This window comes from Nerophis ophidion, linkage group LG17, assembly GCF_033978795.1.
Source record: "Nerophis ophidion isolate RoL-2023_Sa linkage group LG17, RoL_Noph_v1.0, whole genome shotgun sequence".
NCBI lineage: Eukaryota > Metazoa > Chordata > Actinopteri > Syngnathiformes > Syngnathidae > Nerophis > Nerophis ophidion.
In genome coordinates this window covers 23,488,657-23,513,523 of record NC_084627.1, presented here as the reverse complement: position 1 = coordinate 23,513,523, position 24,867 = coordinate 23,488,657, and the positions used below count along the sequence as shown (strand labels likewise).

General features: G+C 39.5%; 1 protein-coding gene across 1 annotated transcript in view; it reads right to left on the bottom strand.

Moving 5' to 3' along the window:
- Window positions 1-1,008: 1,008 nt before the first annotated feature.
- The window catches only part of itga1 (integrin, alpha 1), a 186,066-nt gene continuing 162,207 nt past the window's right edge, over window positions 1,009-24,867 (bottom strand). The window contains exons 18-30 of the mRNA XM_061876612.1: window positions 22,834-22,944; window positions 20,821-20,897; window positions 20,517-20,643; window positions 15,972-16,049; window positions 15,806-15,882; window positions 15,651-15,740; window positions 11,858-11,960; window positions 9,743-9,859; window positions 9,570-9,668; window positions 9,386-9,490; window positions 5,614-5,709; window positions 5,345-5,458; window positions 1,009-2,091 (exon numbers count right to left, since the gene is read on the bottom strand). Of these exons, the coding sequence (XP_061732596.1) occupies window positions 2,035-2,091; window positions 5,345-5,458; window positions 5,614-5,709; window positions 9,386-9,490; window positions 9,570-9,668; window positions 9,743-9,859; window positions 11,858-11,960; window positions 15,651-15,740; window positions 15,806-15,882; window positions 15,972-16,049; window positions 20,517-20,643; window positions 20,821-20,897; window positions 22,834-22,944 (1,251 nt within the window). The 3' untranslated portion in view covers window positions 1,009-2,034. The remainder of the gene's footprint in view (window positions 2,092-5,344; window positions 5,459-5,613; window positions 5,710-9,385; window positions 9,491-9,569; window positions 9,669-9,742; window positions 9,860-11,857; window positions 11,961-15,650; window positions 15,741-15,805; window positions 15,883-15,971; window positions 16,050-20,516; window positions 20,644-20,820; window positions 20,898-22,833; window positions 22,945-24,867) is intronic.

Genomic DNA, 24,867 nt, shown 5'->3' with positions numbered 1-24,867 from the left:
CACAGGCGAGCCGTCCATCCTGGGTCCCGACTCTGGACAGCCAGTACTTCATCCATGGTCATCGGACCGGACCCCCTCCACAAGGGAGGGGGGGACAGAGGAGAAAAAGAAAAGAAGCGGCAGATCAACTGGTCTAAAAAGAAGGTCTATTTAAAGGCTAGAGTATACAAATGAGTTTTAAGGTGAGACTTAAATGCTTCTAATTAAAGCAAATTCATTATGTTACAAGTTAAAAACAGCCTTTGAAATCCTGTAGGGACTGATTGATTTGGGAAATAATGGAAATGAAATAGGATAAGGTAAAAAAAAAAAAAAAAGGTAGTTGTCCAGATTTCTGAAATTAAATGCATAGATTTAAAGTTTAAGAATAAAAAAAAATCCATATATAAATGACGAAAAAGATGGCACACAACTGAAAAAAATAATTCTAAAACATTTTAAAGCAGCACTAAGTAGTGAAGTGAATTGAATTATATTTATATAGCGCTTTACATAGTGAAATCCAATATCTAAGTTACATTTAAACCAGTCTGGGTGGCACTGGGAGCAGGTGGGTAAAGTGTCTTGCCCAAGGACACAACGGCAGTGACTAGGATGGTGGAAGCAGGGATCGAACCTGGAACCCTCAAGTTGCTGGCACGGCCACTCTTACCAACCGAGCTATAACTTTTCATCCTTCATAAAATGTTTTCATAACTTTTGGGTTGATACACAGACTTACAACTCGTGGAATGACACCTCTGTCATAGCCTGAGGGGGTCTGTACTACTTTTACAGCCACTTGGCGACATTGATGGGGTGGCAGGAACCCTGCCGCACCTAAAACTACACATGTGCTGACTTGCTATACGGCACTAATCATTCCCTCGTTAAGACAAAAGTGGACGCGAACGCCTACGTGCCGCTAGAAACCTAAAAGAAAGAGAAGATGAACGCTTACGTGCAATTAATGTGATCATGGCAGAAGTGGATTCACTTTATTTGCGTGCTGACAAGGACACAAACCTGAAGAATGCAGAGCTTTCTCACTTTATTATCCTTGGGAAAAAAAAAAAAGTGATTCCAGACCACATTTTAAATCCAATTTATGAAAGCGAACAAACACATGGACACATTGTAGCCATAAAATAACTTTAAATGACTTTCTGTACAAACTAGTTGTGCTTAAAAGTGGAGAGCATTAAAATTGCATTAAAAGTCACCATGTACAAAATAATCTCTTTGGAACACACTGCAAAGCTCTTCAAATAAAAACAACTTGGAAATATGCACTTTTCAAAGGTACTGCGTCATTGGATGAAAAATGCAACCAAAAAGTGGATACAAACCCAAATATTTTCATTAGCTATAATTTCATTTTCTAATCAAAATAAGACCATGTGTCATATTTACATACTTGCATAAGTTGTACTTGGTATCAATGTAACACCTGAGCACCAAAATATAAGGCATGTGGGCGGCAACTATTAAATTACATGAATTATTGCAGCAAAAAACAACATTTATGTACATTTTAAAGCTTTAAGTGTGGGAGCACTCATATTTACAGTACAATCGGAGGTTGTGATTTAAAGGCAAGAAAGAACAAGACCGTTTTTCTGTCAAAATAAAAGTTCAAGTCAGTGTTTTGAAGCGACTCGGATCAAGCATCAACAATGCTCAAAAATACATACAGTGTGTCCATACAAGTGATGCAGCTGTGTCTTAAGTCTTGCTTCGAGCGTGGCCACTTTGGATCTTCTTAGCAAAAAGTGCATTTAAAAAAAAAGTCCAGGAAAAATGGAAGTGCAACAGTCATAATGCACAACTTTGGCATGTGTGTCAGTGACAGGCTCTGCCTCATCTGAAGCCTTGATTGCCATTGGTGTCTAAAAAAAGGACAAAAAAAAAAAGACTGGGACAATAGGTTTGTTCCTGTATGTGTTTGCGTGTGAGACGATGGCTTTGTGCACTACAGGTAGTCATTGATTTTTTTTTTTAAGTCTGTCATTTTTATATGTGACTCCAGGAGTCACATCCTGTTGTGTGGGTGCCTCAATCCATCATGTCCTCCTTGGAGAACTCTCTGGATTTTCTCTTAAAGAAGCCCATCTGGAAGATGAAAAAACAACAATTTGGAAGTGCAAAATCATCCTCAAAAATGTTCATGCAATTTAAAAAAAACACATTTGAAGTGAAGTGAATTATATTTATATAGCGCTTTTCTCTAGGGACTCAAAGCGCTTCACATAATGAAACCATCCATCCATCCATTTTCTGCCGCTTATCCCTTATGGGGTAGCGGGGGGTGCTGGAGCCTATCTCAGCTGCATTCGGGCGGAAAGCGGGGTACACCCTGGACAAGTCGCCCCCTCATCACAGGGCCAACACAGATAGACAGACAACATTCACACTCACATTAACACACTAGGGACCATTCAGTGTTGCCAATCAACCCAATATCTGTATTCTATTTTTCCTTGGTATACATAAATATTGATTAGACATTGTTGTATTAACTATAGTAAATAATATACTGTGCATGCAGTTGCAATTCCAAACGTTAGCAGTAGTGTATGTATTGTGTGTATATATATATATATATATATATATATATATATATATATATATACATATATATACATACATATACATATATACATATATATGTATATATATATATATATATATATATATACATATATACATATATATATATATATATATATATATATATATATATATATATACACACACATACATACACATATATATATATATACTGTTGTGATCCGGTTTCCGGATCACACCTCTAGTTTGTTTTATGTCCTTTTTGTATTGTCCTATTATGTTTTGATCACGTTTTGGACTCTGCCGTTTCCCTGAGTTGAACACTTCCTAGTTTATACTCGTTACCATGGCAACTTAATTGTTTCACCTGCACTGGCGCCTGGCGCACCGGTCGTTAATTATTGTGTTGTATTTAAGACCGCCTGCTACCTAAGTTCCTCCTGGACGTTTTGCTTGCTTAAGGCAACTGTTACGTTGTGTATACTCTTTGCCCTTTTGTTTGTTCCACGCTAAAGTTGGATTAGTCTCCGCGCGCTCGGCTCGCGCTACTTCGAACTCTGCCTCTTGCTAATAGTAGCATTTAGCTTCCCGTGTTAAGGCACACCTGTGTTTTGCTCTTTTGTCAAGTGTTACTTTGGTTATTTATATTAAAATCTGCTCCTACCTTCATTCCTTTGGCATCGAGAGGTGGCCCTCCTCGCGCATCCAAGATGCGACCCAATCGTAACATATATATATATATATAGTTAGTTGAGTTCATAGGACTAGATAATACAATCTCTCAGATTATTCAGCATTTAGTGTTGAGTGGGGAGTTAGGGGAAAAAGCTTCACTGGGGTCTTCAGGTGGGCACCCTCCTTCATTGGTGTTTCGTTGATAGGCCCACGACACCTCCGGAGGGCTCAACGGCGACATCTGGCGTCCCAGGTGTGCCCCCCTCCGCCTTTACCCCTCGATGTCATCTAGCAGCCCAGTTTGGGTCCTTTCTCTTGAATCATATCCACCTGCTACTTCGTTCAGCAGCACCCGACAGTGATTTGACAGCCCGCCGGAAGGCCTGACCTCTCAATCGCATTCCTTTCAGGAGCTTGGTTTCGACGTTGCAACGAAACCTCTGCACCCGACTTCAACAGGTAGCACTCGGGCACGCCAGCTGCGCTGCTCTGCCTCGGCTGTTATGTCCGAATACCTCAGTTGTTTGCGCTCACATGTTTCACCAACTGCAGCTTCCCATGGTACAGTTAGTTCAACAATGAACACAATCTTCTGGAAGGTTGACCACAAGACCAGGTCCGACCTGAAGCTAGTTGTAATGATTTCAGGCGGGAAGATGAAATCATTACAAAATCAATATATATATATATATATATATATATATATATATATATATATATATATATATATATATATATATATATATATAATATACAGTTGCCTAGCTAGGAAGTAGTCTTTACTATTAAAGGGGTCATATCATGATCTTTTTACTACATCTGAAACACATACATACCATATAACAATGGTTCTTTGTTTAAAATTTTGCATACATTTTACAGACCGTCTTCAGGCCGCTTTCTGATCGTCTCGTCAGGATGCGACATTTTGTGGGCAGTCTTACCAATGTGTTACCTAGTCACGCTACTCAGCTGTTGTGCAAAAGTTAATAGTGTTAATCTTCCATACTGTTGTTATCCATACTTGCCAACCTTGAGACCTCCGAATTCGGGAGATTGGGGGGATATTTCTTATATATATATATATATATATATATATATATATATATATATATATATATATATATATATATATATATATAATATAAATATATATATATATGTATATATATAATATTTATTTATTTATATATAAAGAAATACTTCAATTATACATATACACACACCAAACACTCCATCCATCCATTTTCTACCGCTTATTCACTTATGGGATCGCGGGGGGGCGCTGGCGCCTATCTCAGCTACAATCGGGCGGAAGGCGGGGTACACCCTGGACAAGTCGCCGCCTCATCGCAGGGCCACCAAACACTCCTCTCCACTCATTGTTGTGTTTGAAAGTGCAATGCTTTGCAGCCAGTAGCACAGCCTTTTGACGGAACATAGGTATGGGCAGCACCTGTGACATTTAATTTGCAGGAAAGGAGTGATTTTAGGGTTGAATTGTCCATCCTCGTTCTATTCTGTTTCACTATTTTTTTAGGATATTACTACTTGCCGTAGTTTTGAAGCAATGCATGATGGGATTCCGGATGTTATGTGTCAGTGTATTAACGTAACGGCTGGAATAAACACACGCTGAGAAATAACTCAGTGCCTGCCTACTTTGTGTGTTATAGATAAACCTATGGATTACGGAGACATATATAATAGTCTCCTTCTTGGTTTGTGTGCATTTGTGCACTGTCCAAAAGCCGTAGATATTATAACGTGACTGGGCCCCGGCACGCTGTTTATATGGAGGAAAAGTGGACGTGACGACAGGCTGTCCTCACTCAGGTCCGGCTGGAAATCGGGAGAATGGTTGTCCCGGGAGATTTTTCGGAGAGGTACTGAAATTTGTGAGTCTCCCAGAAAATTTGGGAGGGTTGGCAAGTATGTTGTTATCATCTTTAGTATTAATGCTGACTCCGCAGTTTACTTCTTAACGCCATTGCAACATTGGTTATGTTGCTGCTACTTTGTGCCATATACTGGTTCATAAACAACGAATTGGTTTTGATTTAATGAGTTCAAAATACTAAATGCTAATAGTGCTAATACTTGTTCTAAGCAAGAATACCTTCCAAAGAGCAAAGATGACCAGGGCTAAGATCAGGAGGCCTATCAGGATGCTGAGGATGATGATCCATATAGGAATTCCTCCTAAGCTCTCTTTTGTAAATTGGATCTTCACCTGATGGGCAAACAACACACATCATTTATATACATACAAATGCATACGTTCTCGGGTTGTATTGTTGTTGTTATGACGTCATAAGTGCAAAACTGCGTTACAGTCAAAACAGTAGTTTGACTTGCTGAGAACATTTTTGAAAAATGCTGACTCACACTTCTGGTGATGTCACTACTGCTCAGCACAAATAGATCTGTGTTCCTGCTCCCCAGAGTGGCGTTCACCAGCATGTACAGACTAGAAAAGTCAGCCTGAAAGACACACAAAAAAAAATGTAAATTGGTGCAGTTCTTTCCATCAAAGACTGCTATCAATTACTAGATTTTTGACGCTGGTAATAAAAATAAATTGTGTAATGTAACCACATTTACTGCATTATGTAACAATTTTCACAAGGAAGTGACAATGTGTCGACCAATTAGAGACTACAGGTCGCCACATTCAAACCCATTATGTAGCATACTGCACCACTACTGTTAGTATACCACCTGAAGAGTGTGAAAGGGGAAGTGCACTTTTTTGGGGGAATTTTGCCTATCTTTCAAAATTATTATGAAATACTTGATGACTGATGGATTTGTTTCAATGCATTCTAACCTGTAAAATAAACGTAAATAAAAGTTTGCTTACAGCGGAACCAATGGGAGGTCATCGATTCCACCCATAAAACCAAATAAATAACCATTTACATTATGTGACTTGAATATTAACCAAGTATTAGTGATATTGTTTCCAGTTTCTTATGCGCATTCACCGAACCCTTCTTTAGTGAACAATAAAAAATGTTTTTATTTTAATTTTATCTGAATTTATAAATATTAACCATTAAATTATGTTATTATATTAAAACTATACTAATAAAGATATATTTAACAAACAAAGTTACAAGCATGTTCACATGATCCTATATTTGCATCTTATTGTGTAACGTGAATATTTTAGTGGGAACTAAATGCGATATCTGAAAGGGGTACAAATTATTTCCAAAGCGGGAACCCCACCTAGACATACAATTATAGTACACAGCTCATTGAAAAACAATATTTTTTGTTATTGTTATTGTAATTGAGCCAAAATACTTATAATAGAAAATAATGTCAAGGAAATGACTGCTGTCATTTGATTATAATAATAAAACATTTAACTTGTTATTTAGTCAGATTTGGGACCGGTGTGCTGCTGGTGTGGCCACAGTGCATGTGCACGTCTAACGTCGCTCACATGTGCTCTACTGAATGCTCAAGGAGTTTTTGCGTTTGCTCACGCATATGGAAAATTAGAGGGAACATAATACGCCGATAGGGAGAAGTTTTTATTTACATGATGAGTCGGGTGTTCCCTGACCTCAGAGGCGGAGGATCCGCCGAACCCCTGAGGCTGACTCACCGAACCCCTAGGGTTCGATCAAACCCAGGTTAAGAACCACTGATCTAGTTAGAGGCAGGGGAAGTTTGAAGTTCCTTGAAGTAGCCAAGTCGATCGAGCTGGATTCGGCTGCATATCTGGCAACCTTAGTCAGGGAGAGAGGGAGGGGACTACAGAATTGTGACTGATTGCAGTACCATTTCTGGCCACATTATTACATGTGGCACCTTTAACTATCCCATTTCTGACACCATCTTTTAAAGAACTCTGTAACACCCTGACTTAAACTCTGGTCTATTGGTTTGGCAAACCTGTACACTTTTCACTGTCTGGTTCCCCCTTTTAGTTACATTCCCTATGTGGTTATCCATCCATCCATTTTCTACCACTTATTCCCTTTTGGGGTCGCGGGGGGCGCTGGCGCCTATCTCAGCTACAATCGGGTTAATAATAATTAATCTGTGGGATAGCACAAAGGTGGCTTTGATATTGGCTTGTCTGAAGAAATGACATTTTCTTTTTTTAAATTGGCAGATTCAGGTTTCATCATGTAATTCCAATCATCGGGGTGTTTTCAAGGTCTATGCTGATGGGTTCCCTTGAGTTTGCGCTTCAAAACCCTGAACACTTTCAAGTTAATAAAATCTTTAAGTACCTTACCACTGCAGTTTGTACCGCAACGTTTGGTTGCCTTCACGTTTCACGATCGCCTAAGGCTACCCATTGCACTTCTGAAATTTGTCAATGAATCTCAAAGAGTAGTGCACTCAACCTGGGCTTTGCACTTTGAACTCGAGTTTCTCGTGCTGAAGGATCTGTAAACTGTCCACTGTGGCTGGTACTTCAACTGAGGAGTATCATAATGGGGATTTTGATACACATCCCAATTTTTGACAGTGGAAATGAAACAAAAAAAAAAAATCTAAACGAGGCGCATAACATAAAGGCGACAAGGTTGTTGGAGCCTATCTATATTATTTATTTATTAATTGTTTTGACAATCTAATCCAATAATGCCAATGATGAAATTGATGGATTATTGGATGTTTCAGATCAATTAAATTGACTGATTGTTTTCAGCTGCTCACGCTCCTCCTGGTGAGCCACTTCCTCCTTCTCTGATTAAGAAGACAGCACAGCTGGGCGCGGCCTTTGTCTGTCTGTCTGTCATACTTTGTCACGGCTACTCTTGCGTTCCAAAAAGTTTCGAAAAAATCTAAACAAAGTTAGCAGAGTAGCCTTGAGGAGGAGGTTTATGAGGCACTAAATAAGTTATTTGGATTACTGTATTTCCTTGAATTTCCGCCGGGGCGCTAATTAATTTAAAACCTCTTCTCACTCCTGCGCTTGCCAAAGGCATGCGGTAAAAGTAAGCATGCGCTAATTATTTTAAAACCTCTTCTCACTCCAGCACTTACCAAAGGTATGCAGTATAAATTTGAGTGTGATGTAAGCTTTGACCTTAAATCCTACTGAATAGCTCTTAATCTTCTTCCCTTTATGGGATTTCAAATTACCGGTTGTAGAGGGGCGTGGTCGACGCTTCCCCTGCGGGCAAGGCGTGCACAGCTGTGAAGCGATGACAGGTGAGGAGATTTCTCAGCTGGAACGAGTCGTCTAATCACCTGTCTCTTTATCAGGGGCGCGGGGGACCATGAGAAGGGGTTGGGGAACAGACGCGAGGCAGAGACGCGGACGGAAGGAGCGGCAGTCCACTAATTGCTAAAAAGCAAAACATTGAAAAATATAAATTGTGAAGTGAAAAATAAAAACCCTGTACTCGGCACCCGCTCTCTCCGGTCAAGAACGACCCAACGGCTCCAGACGCGTTCACACCGGTATTGAAATCAGCCTCCTCCATTTTGAAAATGATGAAAGCGGAAGTATCACTCTTGACGTCACGAGTTTGACCAGGCGGTAATACTAAGCATGCGCTAATTATTTTAGGAAGCGAGTTTGACCCAGCAGTAATTCAAGGCAGGCGCATACTATATGCACTGCGGCAATTCAAGGAAATACGGTATATAGAAAGTCAACCACAGAGAATATTTTTTGTTTGTGAAAATAAATTATCAACATTTTGAATCTGGAAGTATCCCTGCGAGTGCTTAATAAGATAATTAGTGTGTCATAAACCTCCTCCTTAAGGCTACTCTGCTAACTTTATTTTTATTTTTTCTAAACTTTTTTGGAACGCAAGAGTAGCCATAACAAAGGTTAACCACCCCACTTCTTACACCATTTACCCCAGATATGAACATGGGTCTCCTGGGAGGAAACCTTCAATTGAGTCGAACCATTCCACTGCAGTTGGTACTCCAATGTCTGACTCATGAAAAACCATTCCACTTCTAATGCCAATTTGTTACAGAACTTTAAGGAGTTGTATCCTTCACCAGGATTTGAACGTAGGTCTTCTGGGTGGATTGGATACAGTACCACAGTAGTTGGTATCCAAAATGTGCTTGCTTCCGCAACATTTGATGTTGTAAAAATGGCAAAGTGTACAGAATTACCTGTCAGAAAAAAAAACTAAATACGAATTCTATTTCTTCCACCCACCTTGATGAATGTCGGCTTCCACACTCTGAACGTAACGTTGACTTGGCTAACCTTGGCTTCTGGGATGAAGCATTTGAACGATGTACAGGGAAGGTTTTCACAGCTCTACAGAAAAAAAGCTTTGTGAGGCTAAAGAGAGATCTGCATTTTGCTCACAAAAGAAAAATAGCTTTTTTTCACCCACCAAGAGGAAGATGCCTAGCGTTTCTTTGTTTGGGTTTGGTTTTACAACATCTGGGTTGAGGTTGAGAGGGTTGATCAAACCAGTGGCATCGCATTTCACCTGCAAGGAGGACAGATGTCAATTCTGACGCAAATCTCTGCCGTTTGAGTCTACGTGCGTGTGATGGTTCTCACCTTTGGGCTGGTGACGATGTGCGTCAGGTACAGTAGGTAATTATTACGCGGGGACAGCTGAGGGTAGGTCACCATGAGATCAAGAGGCGGTGTCACCATATCACCTGCCTTCTCCACCTGGACAAACGAGAAATGCAGCATTACCGAGAGAAGGCACAAGCGGGGCCGACCCCTGGCATAAACACCCTATGCCGATGTTCAAGGCCACAACTCCTAGGAGGCAACATGATCATGACGACGGGTCACTTGTTGTTGTTTATTAAGTATGTCATAGTCAGCTCCACATCATACATGTAGTACATAATATACAAACATATCTCCAGTGAACAGTCTTGTGATCAATGGTGATATTATTATTTCACAAAAGAAAAGTTATTCAATAAAATAAAAATAAAAAATTAAACATATCTCAAAAGAGTAATAGGAAGAAGTATAAACTTTTATATAAAGTATAAACTTCAGTAGCTTACCATCAATGTGGTTGTTATACTCAGTGCAGGTGTTTGCTTTTTCCACATGAATGCACTGATTTACCTCATAGATACAATTACTGTATTTCCTTGAATTGCCGCAGGGCATATAGTATGCGCCTGCCTTGAATTACTGCCGGGTCAAACTCGCTTCCCAAAATAATTAGCGCATGCTTAGTATTACCGCCTGGTCAAACTCGTGACGTCACGAGTGACACTTCCCCTGTCATCATTTTCAAAATGGAGGAGGCTGATTTCAATACCGGTAATTTGAAATCGCATAAAGGGAAAAAGGTTAAGAGCTATTCAGTAGGATTTAAGGTCCACGCTTACATCACACTCAAATTTTTACTGCATACCTTTGGTGAGTGCTGGAGTGAGAAGAGGTTTTAAAATAATTAGCGCATGCTTACTTTTACCGCATGCCTTTGGTAAGCGCAGGAGTGAGAAGGGGTTTTAAATTAATTAGCGCTCCGGCGGCAATTCAAGGGAATACGGTATACTTTTTTTCTGGCAAACTTTTATTCAGCAGTGAGCCAGCATATCCTTTGTAATCCTTTGAGTTCAGTTTGATAACATTGCGGTGGCATCCATTCAAAAGCCCACAGAGATGATTGTGAATTTAGCGCCACTTTGAACGCTACCATTGTGACAGATTCACGACCATATTTCTAAAACGACCGTACTATGTAGGTTTATATTGTAACCGAACATGTTCTCCAAAGATCTAATGTCTAAACAGCATCTGTTTTTTCACGGTTTTTGACAATTTATTGTGTGTTCTTTTCCTTTTCAATCAATGGCGAAGCGGCTGACAGGTTTGAATTGGCTTAGTAGCCGATATCACTCTTTTCTTTCCTTTTCACCCTATCAACCTATTTTATATCTTTTCATATGAACTTTGGACATTATCTATAAATGACGTGACTATTGAACATATTGGATTGAATTGGAATGAATTGTTCAAATGGGATTATTTCTAGTGAATACAAATATTTACTTATAAAATATGAATAATACTTTACATTGTTTCATAAGATCCAATTATAAATGTACTCGAACTCAAAGGTGTTGGTTGTTTCTCTGTCCAGAACCATACATATAATATGAGATGCACTCAAATTAATTTTGGGAATCCACAAGAGGTCCAGTGGAATACATTGTGGTCTTTTCTAGTCATACATTCAGTTCAAGGATACAGTTTTGCTCACAACTGTCGCTCAACTCTTTAAGCACAGAACTAAAGGTGCCATCTCTACAGTAGGGTCCCAAAACCATGAGAGTGATTTGTTAAACTACTTTCATTATTATTAATGGGCTTTAAACACTTCATAGGTTACTAAAATACTTTTAATTATTATTGCTATTTATTTTTCATCATTTTCTACCACTGATGCGGAAAAAGGTACATTGTCATTGTTACATTGTTCAATTCTACTGATTTGACTTCATTTGATTGATGATGATTGATCTTTAAGTTATCAAATCGACTCTCTTGGCCTGTTACCGGCTTTGAAAAGATGTGTTTTGCAGACCAAAATCTAGACTCTTTTCTTACTGGAGCTCATTGGAGTGTGTCAGTGTACCTAACTTGAGTAATATACAGTAAATCCCACACACACAATGGCCGCCAGTTGACAGTTACCGTATAGCTGATGTTGACCTCCTCGCCGATCATCCAGGTGTCGTTGAAAACACTGGAGTACTGCTCGCCCTCTTTCACCACCACATGTTCTTCTGCAGGTCGCCTGGGAAGTGACATACAGTATTTGTGTTCAGAAGAAGGAATCCTGTGTGGCAAATACACCAAGACAGCCATGGGAGACGCACTAAGTGGCTACCATCCACACATAAAAGTGACAGATTGTCAGGAGTCCTTAGAAAAATTGACGCAATAAATTAGCTGTATTTGTCCTTCATGCATTTCAATTGGAATACTTTTTTTCAGAAGGGATATTGCAGTCAAAGCATGACCTTAGCAACTGTGTAATAGTAAACTCTAAGTACTTATTTTTTTATTGATAATATTTGCTATGTATTTATCATTATATTACTTCTAATATTAAAATGTAATATGTTTATTAATATTGTTTGAATAATGACATGCATTTCCTGTCCTGACGGAATGTTTGTTGCTGGACACACGATGGACTATGGGAGAAGTGGAGGGTCATGTGCCTGGCAATTCTTTCAGTCAAGGACGTTGAAGACCTTTACCTATTCGGACCCATGATAACAGGACATTTGCTGATTATAGTAAGCATTGCCCTGGTGTACCGGCAAAACTTTGGAAGATGCTAGCAGCCGTTTAAGGAACCCCACAGCTGCCACAAATGATTGAAGGATTGGCAGAACTGTGTACTCAGACTTTTGTGGTTTCTGAACTAAATCGCAAACTGCATAAAATCTTGGAGAAGCTGTCAACTCTGCGAGGCAAAGTTATGATCAATTTGAGGACCAGCATTTGACACTTATAGTTAAATGTTAAAATGTTTTGCTCGCTCAAACACATTCTGTATTGTGTTTTACGCTGGAATACCTCGGCAATGTAGATGGTACGAGTCAGCCCCAAAAAAAGCTCTAAATTCCTTGGACATACCCCCGTTGTTTGTTGACTTTTGTTGGACTGACTGGCTGCGACACCACCAAGGACAAGAGACAAGTGACTCTTCAGGTGTCACGGCCAGGGCGTATTCCAATGCGCCCTCATCTTTATGTCCTGACTATCGCACAGCGGGCCACGCCCACAGGCGCTCAGCACACCTGCCTGTGATGAGCGAACTGCCTTCATAAGCCCGCAAAACAGTCCATGCCGGGCCGGAATATAGTTTTCTGTACCGTAAGCCGATACCCAGCTTTATGTTCTCTCTGTTCTGATCTCTGTGCTTTCTCTGCGTTGATTGTCGTGTCCTCCCTCACTCCACAGTTCCCTGTGTGCATCCCCGAGTCAAGCTGTGCGTATTGTGCTCCTGGATCTTCCCTGCCTCCCTTGTGCTTCCTGGTTCTCGACTCCTCGCTTTCGCCCGAACTACGACGACTCGCTCCCGCCTCTCGACCCCGCTTCCACCCCTGGACAACTCTGCCTGCCTTGCCCTTGTCGGACAGCACCATTCCTCTCAACACGCACCTTCAACATTTCCGGTAAAACGCTCGAGTTAAATACTACACATAGTCTTACACCATACACACTCTTGGATTTTGCCACACTCTATTTCCTTAGTTATTATATTTAGTATTGTTTGATTTTATATATATATATATATATATATATATATATATATATATATATATATATATATATATATCCATCTGCCACTTATTCCCCTTGGGGTCGCGGTGGGCGCTGGTGCCTATCTCAGCTACAATCGGGCGGAAGGCGGCGTACACCCTGGACAAGTCGCCACCTCATCGCAGGGCCAACACAGATAGACAGACAACATTCACACTCACATTCACACACTTGGGCCAATTTAGTGTTGCCAATTAACCGATCCCCAGGCGCATGTCTTTGGAAGTGGGAGGAAGCCGGAGTATCCGCATACACGGAGAGAATATATATATATATATATATATATATTAGAAACCATTAGTAAATCAGAGGCTACTCAGAAGGTGAGATAACTCCTGGAAATTACTGGCTTGGAATAGCAAAAGGTATAGATGTGTGTGTCCAAGTTAAAGGAAATGGCAGGCTGTCTTCTTTTAATGGATTTATTACAATCTTTGGCAAGCTAGGTAATGTTTGCTGTGGTCTGGAACAACATGGCACACAAACAACTATCTGAAATGCAGCCAAAATTATATAGAGATAATGTGTCATGAGACATGCAATACTAAATTATATGCAAAGAGGATAAAAGTAAAGGATATTAAATGATCTCAATTATACCTACAAACGAGGCATGATGATGCAATATGTACATACAACTCGCCTAAATAGCATGTTAGCATTGATTAGCTTGCAGTCACGCACTGACCGAACATGCCAGACTGGCACTCCAACAAGTCAATAACATCAACAAAGTTCACCTTTGTGCATTCACGCACAGTACAAAACTTTTGGTGGACAAAATTAAACAAAGAAGGAGTAGAACACTTTACATGTAAACAAATACCAAATAGTCTCATCAGTGAAGCATACACAAAAACATATTAAACAGTGGGCTTTCGAACAATTGGGAAGGTTTGTGTCATGTTTGTCCTCAAACAAAAAAACATACTAAAACAAAAAAAGTGTCTTTCCCCCATCTTTTCCCATTTTCAATCCTCTTTTAAAAATGCTCCAGGGAGACAATAGGGTGGCACTAAAGAGCCGAATGCAGCTCAAGAGCCGCGGTTTGCTGACCCCCGTCCTACTGTAATGCTTAGCATGCTAGCTTAGTAAATGACACATCGACATACAGGCTAATGGGGAAAGTATATGCCTGTTAGCCTGTATGTCGATGTGTCATCAAACTGACAGGGCAAAATATATTTTCAACAAATAAAACCTATATGAATATGGGTAGTGTAAGTGCCTATTTCCTTCTCAATATGTTGATACGCTAAGGAAATGGGTTCCAACATTAGCACGGCTGTCATTGCAAAGTGAAACGTATGGAGACAGCCAAATGACATGATAAAATAATTCCTCATTGGTGTTTGCATATTGTGGACTACATGTACCAAGTTATATGGCAATCTAAAACGTTTGAAACAGTAGTCTACAGGCATACCTTGGTAAAATGTCTCCTCTTTAGTTTTGGGTCGAGCTAAATTCGGCTGCGTATCCGGCAACCTCAGTCAGGGAGAGGGGACAACAGAATTTTGCAGTACCACTTCTGGCCACATTACTACATATGGCTCCTTTAATCCATCCATCCATTTTCTACCGCTTATTCCCTTTTGGGGTCGCGGGGGGCGCTGGCACCTATCTCAGCTATAATCGGGCGGAAGGCGGGGTACACCCTGGACAAGTCGCCACCTCATCGCAGGGCCAACACAGATAGACAGACAACTTTCACACTCACATTCACACACTAGGGACCATTTAGTGTTGCCAATCAACCTATCCCCAGGTGCATGTCTTTGGAAGTGGGAGGAAGCCGGAGTACCTGGAGGGAACCCATGCATTCACGGGGAGAACATGCAAACTCCACACAGAAAGATCCCAAGCCTGGATTTGAACCCAGGACTGCAGGAACTTCGTATTGTGAGGCAGACGCCTTTAATATGAACCAAAAATGCAATGGATTGAGTTGGACAAATAAGTAATAATCTTAGTTTGTTTCCCCGCCACAAAACAAGACGTATCTGCAAGTGGATTTTAATGTTTTTTTGTATCATTGCTTAGTGACAACAAGGTTACACATTGTGGGAGAGCAACGGATCTTTTCACCCCCTAGCAACAGTAACCATGAAACAACAGCATTGTAAATGGTTATCGTTCAGCTACTCACACAGAAAATATGAGGCCGGCCTCATACTTCACAGGGATGGATATGTGCACCGTGTTGTCATGGAGCGTGGAGGGCAGCTCGTCACTGTCGCTGCAGGAAAACAATGCATAATGTCGTCGTTACTTCTCTCCAAACACAACAGGCTATGAACTCACCTTGTGGCCGTCACGTTGATTTGGATGTTGTGACGAATGTGACTATGATTCACCTCAAATTTGACTTTAAAAGTTTCCTGTGCACAGTGTCACATTTTCAGTGTTAAGCACGTCGAAACCACCAAGTACAGCATTTTACACGTTTTGTGTATGTTTGAAGTCGTACCTCCACATTGCTTCCCAGGAAGGGGTATCCCACTGCACACTCCACTTTTGTGTGGTTAAGAGTGCAATCCTTCTCCGGCTGGCAATTCGAAAATGAAAATAGAGTTTAGAAAAATGTGCATTTTTTCCGTTATATTTTTATTGTTAGATTGTTTAAACTCATTTATTTACTGCAACATTACCAAGAAAAGGCACAACCAGGGCCGGCCCTTTGGCATAAACACCCTATGCCGATGTTCAGGGCCACAACCCCTATAAACTTTTGTATAAGTACAAACTTCAGTAGCTGATCATCGATGTGGTTTTTATACTCAGTGCAGGTGTTTGCTTTTTCACATTAATGCGCTGATTTAAAGGCCTACTGAAACCCACTACTACCGACCACGCGATCTGATAGTTTATATATCAATGATGAAATATCAACATTGCAACACATGCCAATACGGCCGGTTCAGTTGACTAAATTGCAATTTTAAATTTCCTGCGGAGTTTCTTGTTGAAAACGTCGTGGAATGATGACGCGTGCGCGTAACGTCACAGACTTTCAGGACATATTAGCTCAGCACCAGTTACGGCTAAAAGTTGTCTCTTTTCATCACATAATTACACAGTAATTTGGACATCTGTGTTGCTGAATCTTTTGCAATTTGTCCAGTTAATAATGGAGACTATAAAGAACAATGCTGTTGGTGGAAAGCGGTGTATTGCAGCTGCCTTTAGCACCGAGACACAGCCGGTGTTGCTTTGTTTTTAACACAGAGCGGTCAAGCAAACATGTTTCTCTACGTCAACCAGCATGTTTTTGGATGGGAAAATTGTGATATATATCTTACCGGAGACATCATTGGATTCTTTGTCCTTCTGTAATACCTTTTTAAAAGGCAGCTGTGAGCTTGGCTCCTCGGCTTTTCTCTGAGACACTGTGTGTTCACCGCAGCCATCCGACCTCGAGGTATGTCTTTACAATCTCACTAAAACACTATTAAAACAATAAGCAGATAAGGGATCTTCCAGAATTACCTAGTAAATGTGTCTAATTACATCTGAAACGCTCACACTGCCGCTGCCTGGAGCAGTCGCTTTTTATTTATTTATTTTTTTTTTTTTTTCTAGTCCTTCGCTATCAATATCATCATCCACAAATCTTTCATCCTCGCTCAAATTAATGGGGAAATTGTTGTTTTCTCAGTCCGAATAGCTCTTGCTGCTGGAGGCTCCCATTATAAACAAACAATGTGAGGACGTGAGGAGCCCTCACCCTTGTGACGTCATCGTCTGCGACTTCCGGTAAAGGTGAGGCTTTTTTATTAGCACCAAAAGTTGCGAACTTTATCGTCGCTGTTCTCTACTAAATCCTTTCAGCGAAAATATGGCAATATCGCGAAATGATCAAGTATGACACATAGAATGGACCTGCTATTCCCGTTTGAATATGAAACTCTCATTTCAGTAGGCCTTTACCTCATTCATGTGTTGTGTTTTAGTGTTTTCCTGTTTTCTCCTTTGTCTGCACCTGTGTATTAGTGATTTTTCCTCGGCGAGGGGCGGACCTTGAGGCACACCTGCTCGTAACTAACCCGCCAGTATTTAGGCTCATCATTGTCAGCTTGGCCTTGCCGGTTATTGTATCCAGAACTTATCTCGTGCATGCGCCTGCTTTACCTCACCAGACCTGGTATGATGTCGCTACTTTGTCCTGAATTCCCTAACCCCTTCTGTGTTTGTTTCCTAACCCCCCTGAGGTAAAAGGGATTATTTTGTTAGACTCTTGCCCTGCTCAGTGTGCCCTGGCCTTTTCTCCTGCTGACCTCTGAGGAACCTATTTTATCCAGGTTACATGGTGTGCGTTTCTGCCCCATCGCCCTTAGTTAACCCTTCTTGTCTAATTACATTTTTTCATTTATGTAATTCCACCTTGTCTCCCGTTTCTGCATCCTGGGGTCACCCCCCTTTGACCAAAACCGTAACATCATGGATACAATTATACTTTGTATTTGCCCAAATTTTATTCAGCAGTGAGCCAGCATATCCTTTGTAATCCTTTTAGGTTGGTTTGATAACATTGTGGTGGCGTCCATTCAAAAGCCCACAAAGATGATTGCGAATTTAGCGCCACTTTGAACGCTACCATTGTGACAGATTCACGGCCATATTTCTAAAACGACCGTACTATGTACCTTTTATATTGTAACCAAACATGTCCCCCAAAGATATAATGTCGGAACAACATCTGCGTTTTCACTTTTTCGCAATTTCTTGAGTGTATTTTTTCTTTTTTTTAATTAATGTCGAAGCGGCTGGCAGTTTTGAATTGGCTTGGTAGCCGATATCACTCTTTTCTTTCCTTTTCGCCCATCAACCAATTTTTTTATCTTTTTATATGAACTTTGGACATAATCTATAAATGACTTTACATTTACTTTTCTCCTTTATTCTATCAGTATTTTCTTACACATACTCTGTTCCTTTTTATCACCGCACTTGATCGCCTCAACCCTCTCCATTGAGTAAGTTCAGCGTCTTCCTATTCCTTTTTAGTAGAGGTCACTAATATACTATTGATGCATACCTTTCACACTTCTCTGTGTGCTCATAGGTTAACAAATGTTAATTTGTTTAATAATTAAAATATGCCCATCCATCCATTTTCTACCACTTATTCTTTTTTGGGGTCGCAGGGGGCGCTGGAGCCTATCTCAGCTACAATCGGGCGGAAATATGTTTTTATTTAACATTTAACAGTGATCTGATGACAGCCGTGGTGTCTAGTCGTTATATTTAATTTCTTACAATTGCTAGTAGACTATTGCAATTCCAACGCGTTAAATGGCAGTAGCGCGTAGGCGCCTGTGTGTTGGCTAGTCAGGAAGTCTTTGCTATTAAGTTGAATCTAGTCTTTTGTTGCACCCTAAAAAGTGTTTATATTGTAAGTATTGTACGTATTACACACCAGCTGTTTGATTGTAATGTGAATCTTAGTTCTAGTTTTTATAACCAATTTCGAGCTGTTGAACTCGCCATGTAAAATTGCTAATGCTAATAAGTAGCATGTCTATGGCAGATCCAATGTTAATAAGCATCGACCTCACGTATTGTGAAAAGTGGAGCCTTACTGTACTTTCAAGTGTTTTCCATCAGCAAGGTGTACGCTCGAGTGATTTCAATCAGGCATACTTTCTTTGTTATGGAAAATTGGTCAATGACAACAAAGGCATTGAAATTTTCACACCGCGGTGAGGGATGTCTTGTCTTGATTTTTTTCTCTCTTGTGAATTGCATGTTTTAGTTTGAAAAGTAACTCCTCTCGTTCCAGGTCACTTGCCCTTCCTTTTGTGTCATCAGTCTGACGTCATCCCTGATCCCTGATTGTTTCCGCCTGTTCCCCATTACCCTCATGTTTCTTATAAGCCCACGCCTCTCTTTGTTCTGTGTCAGATTGTCTCGTTTATTCGTGCCTCTCTAGCATCCTGTCCATACCTTGCCTTGCCTCGTCTTGTGTTTGAATATCTTGATCCTGAATTCCTTCGTTGATATTTTGAGTTTTCTTTTTCTCCTCCTCAGCAGAGTGATTTTGTGTTATTTAGTATTACAGCTGAAGTGGTGAGTTTTCAGTTTTTCTTACAGTTCTTCCTTTTCCTCAATTTTTTTGGGTGACATTTTCTGTTACCTTTTTTTTTAGATTAGAGACGGTGTAGAAGTTTCATAGCCATTGTTTCTCCCTCCTGTTGGAGAGTTTTTTTTGTTTATAATAAATTTCATAGAATATACGGCACCAAATATAGTTTGTTATTGCTTTTGTGTTTTCCTCCTTTCGGAGTGATTTTTGGTTGTTCCTTTTTGTGGAACCTTTTTCGCCGAATAGTCTAATTATAGCCTATATTTAATTGCCCTGATCCTGGAGGTGAAAGGAAGCTTTCAAAATAAAAGCCTGCCCGAGTAATTCCTACTCTGCATCTGAGTCATATCTTTTGACCAAGCCTGACAGAAATATGGCACCGTTTGATTCAATACCTGGTAGTATCAACAGGATTTGGTCAGGTCTTATAAAAGTACCAAATTCGACACCCATCCCCAAACACAGGACCGCTTCGGGGACATAAAGCCAAAGGATTTGAATGATATCCAATAGTAGTTTTTATTTTTGTTCACTTATTTTTACACTACTGACAATTTTTTATAATAAACTAGGATAGGGGAATAAATGTTTTGTTTAGTGTGTTAAATAATGTAATATTTTTCACAAATAAGTGTCTTGATAAAAGTATTTTTTGTTGGCCTAAAATCTTTGGTGTGTGTTTTATTGATGAACAAATTAAAGGCTCTTGAAAACATCCAAGTAAAAAGTATTGATATCGGCGATACTGGCCGAGTATGTACTCAGTATCGGATCGATCCATATCAGCGATACTGGCCGTGTGTGTACTGAGTATCGGATCGATCCAAAAAACATATGGTGTTACTTCGCACATGTTGCTATGAATGTCAAAAACAAATAAACCCACAACTGTGACCACATGCAAAATGAAGGTGCCAAAAGGCATCTCACCTCAACTTTGACATAGTTGATGTTGGGCGTGAAGCTGACGACCACTTTGGTATTGTAGGCGTTATCTTTGCTGTTTCTCACTTGGATGTTCACGTCAATTTTGTCCTTCTTGGCTTGGATCACCATGCTGGTACGGGACAGTAAGAGAAGTGGAGATGGGCGTCATTTGTGTTTTCACCACAAGGGAGCAGTCCTGCACCACACAGGTTTTGCAGACTTGGTCTTTCTATACTACTATCATATTACCTTATTAAATAATATGCATGGTTTAATGTGAAAAATAGTGATTTTGTCATGAACTTACCTTTTTACACTAGGTTCTGCTTGTAGAAAGAGGTCAGCGATGCACTTCTGATGACTTCCACAGTCCACTAAGGGAATCTACAAGAAAAAAAAAAAAAAAGATTGTTGCTTAACTGATTTGATAGTCAAGTAGCTTTAATAATATATGGACCAGGGACGATAAGGTACATCCACTATAATATATCTTAGGATATCAGCAAAATACTTGAAATCATGGCAAAACAAAAAAATAATGTTTTAATCATGTAGGCACTTTCTATGTTACGTCACTTTGTTCATTTACTGCATTGTAAAATATAATCATTGTGGTGTACCACTAGGATCGGTCCTCGGACTTATACTGTTTCTTTTGTATGTCAATGATGTTACTCTATTTTCTAAAACTGTTTGTGTGCATTTTATGTCGGACTATTGTTATTTCCAAACATTAAAGATGTGTTAGAGGTGGTTCAAAACAAATTCATAAAAATAAAGATTGTTTTATGCTATTATTCATGAATACCGGTAGAGTAAAACCAATACCGCATTTTTCAGAGTATAAGTCGCTCCGGAGTATAAGTCGCACCTGCCGAAAATGTATAATAAAGAAGGAAAAAAAACCATATGTAAGTCGCACTTAAGTATAAGTCGCATTTTTGGGGAAATTTATTTGATAAAACCCAACACCAAGAAGAGACATTTGAAAGGCAATTTAAAATAAATGAATATTGATCAACAGGCTGAATAAGTGTACGTTATATGACGCATAAATAACCAAATGAGAAGGTGCCTGGTATGTTAACGTAACATATTATGGTAAGAGTCATTCAAATAACTATAACATATAAAACATGCTATACGTTTCTATCTGTCACTCCTAATCGCTAAATCCCATTAAATCTTATACGTCTAGTCTCTTACATGAATGAGCTAAATAATATTATTTGATATTTTACGGTAATGTGTTAATAATTTCACACATAAGTCACTCCTGAGTATAAGTCGCACCCCTGGCCACACTATGAAAAAAACTGCGACTTATAGTCCGAAAAATATGGTAAGTACAGGATGTTTTTGTAGTTAGAGTTCAGTAAAAAGCCTGGCATTAAAAAGGTGCGCCTCTTTAAACTCTGTTTCTGCTTAATCTTTTTGACTATGTTGAATTGCGCAAGTGTGAACATGTGATGTACTTCAAAGTAACAGCGTTAGGCAGGTTTAGAAAGGAAGTAAACCTTTACCACTTACCCATGCAAAAAACAAACAAACAAAAAACTAAAAACACGAAAATGAGAGTTTGTGGGGAATCAATTTAACAACGTTGTCTTGCAAATGCACACTAAAAACGGCCAAAACAAAAAATGAGAGAAAACTCTTGTTTTTCAGCGCTGTACAGTAGTATTGATGCTTGACTGTTTGTGCAAAGATGGTCTCTAGTGTTCAGTGCTTCATCAACATGAGCAGTGAAAACCAGAAAGAAAATAAGGTTTTGTGTTTGTTTGCACGCCTGAGTAAAAGGCTCCACATGCATGACCTTAATTTCCTTTGCCTTTTGTTTTCCCTCCCAGCAGAGTGTTTTATGGGTCATAGTCCTGTTTGTTCCCAGTCTCAGGCTCTCTCTGGACCCTTCCAGACCTACAGCAAGGGTCACTCCAAGTATGGACCACAGGCTAGAAAATAATACTACCAACTGGAGCTTCCGTTTGGTGATTTCCCCTTTTTTATCTGAGCAGGGGTTGCTTCCTTTTTATAACAATAACAAGAGAGGAGCCAATTTGCTTCTCTGCTCGTCATGAAACGAGCACAGGCATTGATATTGCTGAAGTCTAATTCCCATATCAGGAGGGCCATAATTGCCCCCTCTTTATCTGGACACATCACTCACTCACCACACAGAAATGATTTAGAAAGGGAGTGTGGGAAGACGCGATTGTTGGTGTTGAAACTTTTGAAAAATGGCAGTCAGCTGTTACTCGGGCTGATGTTTGGGAACAGAGACCAGGCTATGAGAGGAATGGAGACTAAGCTAAAAACTTACCGTCTTGTTAATGGACGTGGGCAGGCTTTTATCCAGGACTGGGCCTTGGTCTTCATCAGCCAGTCCAAAGACCAATGAAACCATGAGAGGGTCTCGGAAGTCCAGTCTGGCCTTTTGCGAGAAGAAAGCAAGTTATTAGTATTTTACTCATTTGCATGCTAAACTAATGTGGCCTGAACCAATATTAATCTAATAATACACCATACACCAATCAATCAAACGACAAAGAAAAGGACTAAAAACAAATGTCCACTGCAGAGGATCTGGTTCTCAAGGAAAGTGCAGAGATACTAAAAGTATATTTTTAAACTGTGCAATCACTTGGATTTTAGCTCAGGTTTTTTAGCATTACTTATTGTTGTATAAAAATGTTTTTATATGTTTTACTTTGCATGGTGTTGCTACTACTGTCTTGTGTACTGCATGTTGCTGCTATTGGAACTTGGATTTAGCAAATGGGATCAATAAAGGTAATCAAATTTAATTGCGAACTTTAACGATGATTGCAAGATGTAGTCAGAGCAGACTTGGCATTTGTAAAGCTAACATGCATTGTGGTGTTTAAAGAGGGGAGGTGAAATGGGTACTGGGAGTAAAAAAAAAAAGGTATACATATTTACAATTCATAAATTATAACATGTAGAATACAATAAAAAAACATGTATTTGTGTGGAAAACATTTTAAGTCTAATGTAATATTGACATACCCTATAAAATAATAAAATTAAATATATATATATATCTATATATAAAAAAACTAATACATATATACTTAGTATATATATATATATATATATATATATATATTTATATATATATATATATATATATATATATATATATATATATATATATCCATCCATTTTCTACCGCTTATTCCCTTTTGGGGTTGCGAGGGGCGCTGGCGTCTATCTCAGCTACAATCGGGCCGAAGGCAGGGTACACCCTGGACAAGTCGCCATCTTATCGCAGGGCCAACACAGATAGACAGACAACATTCACACGCTAGGGCCAATTTAGTATTGCCAATCAACCTATCCCCAGGTGCATGTCTTTGGAAGTGGGAGGAAGCCGGAGTACCCGGAGGGAACCCACGGATTCACGGGGAGAACATGCAAACTCCACACAGAAAGATCCCTGGGATTGATATATATATATATATCAATCAATCAATCAATGTTTACTTATATAGCCCTAAATCACTAGTGTCTCAAAGGGCTGCACAAACCACCACGACATCCTCGGTAGGAAAACTCACACCCAGTGGGACATTGGTGACAATAATGACCCAGTTCCAAGATGGCGGCGCCCGGACGGGCTGCGCTCTCGAGGAGCTCCTGCTAAAGATGGAACATTTGGCAGAAATACCGGACAATTCCACAAACTTTATGGCTGGCTCACATCGTATATATATATATATATATATATATATATATATATATATATATATATATATATATATATATATATATATACATACACAAATGCTATTTTATCCCTACAAGCCTGGATTATAAATCCCCCGAAGAGCAGGGAAACCTGCGAAACAACAGCCGTGATTGTTGGCACGGCCGCTCTACCATCTGAGCCACGACGATCCATATGGATTAAATAACTATCTACCTATGAAATTTGGATTAGTAAAATGATATATACTTTGTATAAATAATACAATTAGAATATAATGCTTTTTATTTAAATACATTTTTTTTTGTGGAAAACTATTTGAAATGTTATCGAATAGGGGCTTTCACCATAAAATAATAGAAGTAACATATAAAAACGACAAATGGCCCGGCACTCTCTCTAGTTAAATATACAGATATTCCTGGCTTTTTAGGATAGGATAGGATAGACTTTTATTTATCACACAATGGGGAAATTACATTGTTGCAGTGTTGTGAACTCTATTGTACATACAATTTTGTCTGAATACTGTACAATACAATTAGCTACAATATATTTATTATATATATTTATTTCATAACATGGTCACTACTGCCTAGTTTCTCTTGTTATATTCTTATTTTACTG